At 34.8% G+C, this 6,000-nt stretch overlaps 1 protein-coding gene across 1 annotated transcript; it reads left to right on the top strand.

The window, feature by feature from the left end:
• On the top strand, positions 1 to 4,468 carry LOC120339219 (uncharacterized). The gene is made up of 5 exons (XM_078114814.1): positions 1 to 77; positions 415 to 532; positions 607 to 732; positions 981 to 1,173; positions 1,469 to 4,468. The coding sequence occupies exons 1-5, from the start codon at positions 24 to 26 to the stop codon at positions 1,692 to 1,694; spliced, it is 717 nt and encodes a 238-aa protein (XP_077970940.1). The 5' UTR covers positions 1 to 23; the 3' UTR covers positions 1,695 to 4,468.
• Positions 4,469 to 6,000: the final 1,532 nt, after the last annotated feature.

The raw sequence follows: 6,000 nt of genomic DNA, 5'->3' as shown, positions 1-6,000 counted from the left end.
GTTTTCACCGCGTGAACAACTAGATGACAATTATGCAGTCGAGAATGAATATTGTGAAAGCTTCTGGGGATATGATGGTAAGCAATTAATTGAAATTTAAATGCCAGTATGCACATGCCTGCGGTATGCGATAACTGTGTCGATTTTTTTTTCTACAGAAGAATATGGGAGACTTTCTCACAAAAGATTATGAACCTATCATTAATCTTGTACATCAGCAGACTACTTTTTTGCAGAAAAGAGGTATTTAGGGTGAAGTTAAGATAGCGTAAACGTTAACAAACCTCTTCGCTATTAGTGCACCGAATATACTAATACATATCATCTTTCTGAATTTTCGCTTCATTTTGGGCATGATATTTGTATCACTACTATTTAAAATGTCCATGGTACAATTTATTTTAATTTACATAGATCTCCCCACTAACGACAACCAAAAAGTGGAGAAGCGAGTACTATCTCAATCCATCAATCATTCAAAAACCGAAGCAGGAATGCTGGCTGAGCACTCAAAGTTCACCTTGCATCTTGAGTAAGTATATTTTTTTAAAATTTGTAATGGAATTTTAAAATATAGATGTTAAAAAATTAGTTATAAATTCCCAGGTTTGTTCGAAACGAAGCATGTCGAATATCAGAAAATTATGGAGAAAATGGCTAGCGAACCTATCGTGATGACGCAAGATCAGGCAATTGTTCCGATAATGGAAACACGCAGCTATCCGAATTTAAGTAAGTTTGAGTAAGCAGAGTGAAATGTGAAACAATATTGAGTCGTAGTATAGGAACAAAAAAATGTGATGACCTATACTCGTATTTATAGATTAAAGCCGACCGGTCGGCCCTACATATTTGTAGCCAGGGTGATGAGGGCTCGTCTGGAACTACATTTTAACGAAAATGTTAATGTTTGTGAATGGAAATAACCGTTGGGAAGTTCAAGTTTCGTGCCCTATATTGAACATATTTTGTTTAAAAAGGATCTTTGGAAAGCCTGCAACTGGAGGACGACATTCTTCGATTGTCTGATCAAGAATCGGTTCATGATCCTAAACCACAAGCAGTCGCCCTACCCATACCGAATTATCCGGAAGAAATATTTTTGTCGTATGAATATTGCAGCAACGTAGCGGAAATTCTCAACGTGATGGTTGACGAACTCATTGACGAATGGTGATTACTAACTTGCGTTTATTTATTTCTAATTAACGACGTTTTTTAACGACGTAGAATCAAGAGTTATGTATAATAATAAAGTCGTATGTCCCGTCTGCCTTTACTAACGGGTAAATTTAAACGCCAGTACTGGTAACACTTATTAGAGTCACCACATAATAAGTGACTAGAGCAGCGTGTAAGTTCTTTCTGCCAAGTGGCTAGTCATATATACGCACAAGTGGTTCAATTTACGATCAAGTAAAGTCCTGTTTCAGAGTTCCATCTGACACATATATATGATTCTTTACAGCCTTGAGAGAGCAAGAACAGAGGAAGCAATGGAGGCAAAACTGAAACCCATGAAAATGGAGAACGAGCCAATCAACACAAAACGTAACCACCGACGTGTTCATCCTCAACAGAAAGCAAAGGGGAAGAAAGCAAGCAAGTTTCTGAAATGCTTGTTATTCCCATTTGCGCGATGCTTGGGTTTACATCGCAAACATTATCAGAAAAATTTAATTATAATTGAGTGAGTGCGAGCGTGAGTGACTATTTAGGGGCACAGAGTTGTAAGCAAGCTGATTTTAACCCATATACTTGACCAGAATTCACAATTGCAAGCGCCATCCAGAATTAAAATTGTTGTAATTGTAAATTTAATGAGATTGGTAAAATTATTTAATAATGTAAACAAATCTTTATAGGGGATTCCAATACATGTTAATTAGTTGAATTTGATATTTGAAAATTATGTTCATTTTCCATTCAAACTAAATCGCGCATCCAATCCTGTACAGATAAACTCGGCTCGACTTACAACTCTGTGTCGATAGTATTTTATATAGGTAGTATTATGATTATACTTTGTATTTATCCCACTGGTAATCGAATGCTTGCCCATTCTCCACACCTGGTCTGGTTAGGTGGGTATTCATTCTAGATGCATATAAGTAGTAATTGTTGGGGGATGTACCTCTCAACATGTACCTCTCAACTTTACAGTGGTATGATTCTAATTCTGTTTTAACGTAGTGGCAAACGCATCTATCATCTAGCTAAAGACCCTTAAAGTCCTAACCCTGTTTGGCACATATATATATATAGTTCTATGTTACGAAGTTTACCAATTTGAAAGCAGCCGAATGCTCTGTCAATAATGTCGCAACTTTGGTCGCGATGACTCAGTGATTAGTGCGTTTGCATAAGATGTTGGTATCGCATTCGTATTAAAGATCTCGAACCAAGGCTAGTCCGTTGTTCAAGCTCACCGATAAAGCAAAGGTTAGGTCATAAGAAATACCGTCAATCTGAGAATTATTAATGGTTAATTTATTTATAAAAAGTCCAGTCATCTTCTAAATTCGATTATTGTACTTTATTTTAACAATTGATTCACATTGGTGCGTATGTTAAAAACAATGTGTTGTAGCAATTTTCGCAAAAATTCCCGAATGAATTATCATAAATTTTTAGGCGATATTCATCAATCTTTCATTTATTTTGTACCAAAAATTAAGGCAACAACAGAACATCATTAATAAATGTTTTCAAATATCAAAACCCAGCATATAACATTCATTCAATCAACAGTGTTTCCAACGACATGGTGGTTTCACCTTGAGGCTTATGACGAGCCTGACTAGTTACGGAAATGCTTTGTTTGGATAATGTTCCTACTTGGATGTGAAATGTTTCTGTATGGCCAATTGAGCCTTGAGATTTTTCTTTTTTTATACTGAAAATCTGACTATTTACAGAAACAACTCGCAGACAGTAGTGTTGCTGTATTGTTGTTCATGTTGTTGACAACAGCTTCTTTTCTGCAATTGTTAGACCAATCCCTTTAGTTCAAAGTAGAATAGTTTTGTTCTCTGAAAGTCTTTTACTTTGATTTGGTTTCAAATTATTTTTGGACTGTCCTAAAGAGTGCTAATTGTTCTATTCCAAATTTGGCTAATTTCGAAGAGTTACACCAACACGCGGGTTTTTCATCCCTTAAATTGGTCCAAGTTAGTCTCACCGAACGGTGTATGATTACCTGGCGATCCCCCGTTCACGTGGTCTGTCGAATGTCCATGCGATACCAACGTAGTCAGTGCAACGCCTTAACCACAACACCATCGCTCCTAAGAACGATTGTGATACTACTAAGTCTTCATTTGCTTGCATTTATTGCAGTGTTATTATTGAACCATTTCGCAAATGTGAAATTGCTTTATGTATTATATCGTACTATGATTGCATTATGGATGTAGTTTACAATTTGTTGTTGTTTGCTACAATTTGAATTTAAATATTTAATTATTTTGTTTTATTCAACAACGTATTTTAAGTCAGCAACAAAGAATTTGTAGGTTTTATATTAAGACATCAGAAATTGGTAGGGTAGTTTGTTCATTTATTGTGTTTGTGTTTGTTTGTGTGTAAGAATTTTAGTGAATATATATGTAATGTAAATAAAAGTATATATATACCATAGTCTGTTACGTTGGTTCATGCAATCCACTCAGGTTGGGTATAGTTTATTTTGGAAACATTGAAAATGACAAAAAGATCATGCTTCCCGCTTGCGAAAACTAATAAAGCGTTACTCAATGGCAAATAGTTTCATGTAAACTATTCCAACAGCCGCGATTAATATCTAATTGCTTCATGCCTTTTTTTGAGTAGAGTAAGATTTGAAGAAAAATTGATTCAAATACCGAAACCAAATAACAAGACGTAGAATTTTACAGGTTTATTAGACAATTTGATTAAACCAGGCTAAATACTTTCTTCACTGTAAGATTCAGATTAGCTGTATCTTTCTTGTAATAGGCAAAATTCGACGAGCCAATATAACAATAGTCGAACGACAACCTTTCCAGGAAGTTCACATTCTTTATGTGGGCAATTACGCGAGACACCTTGCGGCATGAGGAGTTAATTCTTTGGACGATGTTTACAAGCGTATTGTCGTTTCATTGAGCAGGGCGCACTAGCGGTGGAAAGTTTATATCATTTACATATTAACCAAGTTTTTTTTATTTGAATATAATTATCCATCAACTAATTTTTTGACATATATAACTCGCATATATAACTTCTAGAAACGAAGCTTTCGCTAGATTGGTTTGTGATGAAGGGGTGTTGAATTAGCTGAGACGCTATCAATTTTATTAATGCTTCAACAATTAGGTTCTTAAATATAGCAAATTAAAATGTGCTGATATATAATAAGGACGATATGTAAATTCTTGTGTATTATTTTTGCGGAATTTATGTCTAACGGAATCAATGTGTATTTATAGATGGCAAGCCAATGTCAAGTGACGATTACATACATGTTTTCCACCGTCTTATCAGAACAATATGCTGTTTGTCTCTTATGAGATAAATTTATTTAATATTTAGAATCTCCACATTCCATTTGGAATTTGACCGTATCTTACGTGTACGGCAAAATCCCAGTTCATATAATTCTACATATATATATATATTTATATATATCGACAAAAAATTTAGCAAAAATATTTTAACATTAATCCACGCTTTCATTATATATACAACTATCTTATTAAAAACATCCGAAACAACGTTCAAGGTTATTGATTAAGTATTTGCTATTTACAAGAATCTTCAAAAATGCAATTGCTTATCTCAGATTATATTCATTTATTGGACGTGTTTTAACTCAAAATAATACCAATTTGACTCGGACATTGAAATTAGAACCAAACTAAAGTCTAAAAACGCGATAATTAGACTACGTAATCATTTTCATTTTGTTACACCCTATGTTTCTTATTCGATATCGAAGTGCCGTTCCTGTACATGAATATTTCTGCCAACTGTGGTGTGTTGTTCTTTGACCGTCTCATTTAATTTGCTTAAATATGTGATTTTACTGAGTAATAAAAATGCTTGTAGCGTAAAATACATTGTCTAGCTTTGCAGCAAATGAGGATCGTGTGGACACTTTGTTATTTGAAAGCATTAATAGTGCGAAGGTCAGTTTTACATGAAAATACGGTTGGCAGAATATTCTCAGTCCCAATGAAGTACGGAAATTCTGTCACTTAGGTCACAACAATTCATTAGTGTACGAATAGCCCTTCCATATGAAAGTATTGTACCGCAATACTACATTAGTGCATTAACATAAAACAAACACAAATAAACCTGACGTAATTCAGAACTTACCGATCTTTTTAAACCATGTAACCTCAGTTTGAAGTCCGTATGATAACACAACCAAGTGTCCACCGATTCCTGAGCTGCAAACCAATTTACTAAGCAGGCTTCCAGCACAACACTATGAGGCGCTTAGAAAAGAACTAATCACTTTGCTTGGCGCCATTATGAAGTCTGTTTGGACTTCATTGCCGCGGTCCGTGCTAATACAGTTATGAGCAAGGCAAACGAGTGGCGAAATCGTCGTCAGCGACCCGCACACAATTACGGTGTACACGAAAACAATCCTGTTTCATGAGGTGGAAAGCTGCTTTTTTATTTTAATTTTATCTAACACTTATTCTGGAAATCACTTTAAACGGCAAACAAATATAGTAGTATAAAATGCCACAAGCAATGGGACGTCCGGCGAAGTGTATTTGGTTATTGTGACGTCATAAACGTAACAATTTTATTAAAATTGATTTATATTTTGAGAAAATATCAATTGCACAGTTTTCACCGCGTGAACAACTAGATGAAAATTATGCAGTCGAGAATGAATAATGCGATAACTGTGTCGATTTTTTTTTCTACAAAAGAATATGGGAGACTTTCTCACAAAAGATTATAAACCTATCATTAATCTTGTACATCAGCTGACTACTTTTTTGTAGAAAAGAGTTA

The sequence above is a fragment of the Styela clava genome, chromosome 1 (genome assembly GCF_964204865.1).
Source record: "Styela clava chromosome 1, kaStyClav1.hap1.2, whole genome shotgun sequence".
In the NCBI taxonomy this organism is placed as follows: domain Eukaryota; kingdom Metazoa; phylum Chordata; class Ascidiacea; order Stolidobranchia; family Styelidae; genus Styela; species Styela clava.
The sequence above is the reverse complement of the archived record's forward strand: the minus strand, read 5'-3'. Positions and strand labels throughout refer to the sequence as shown.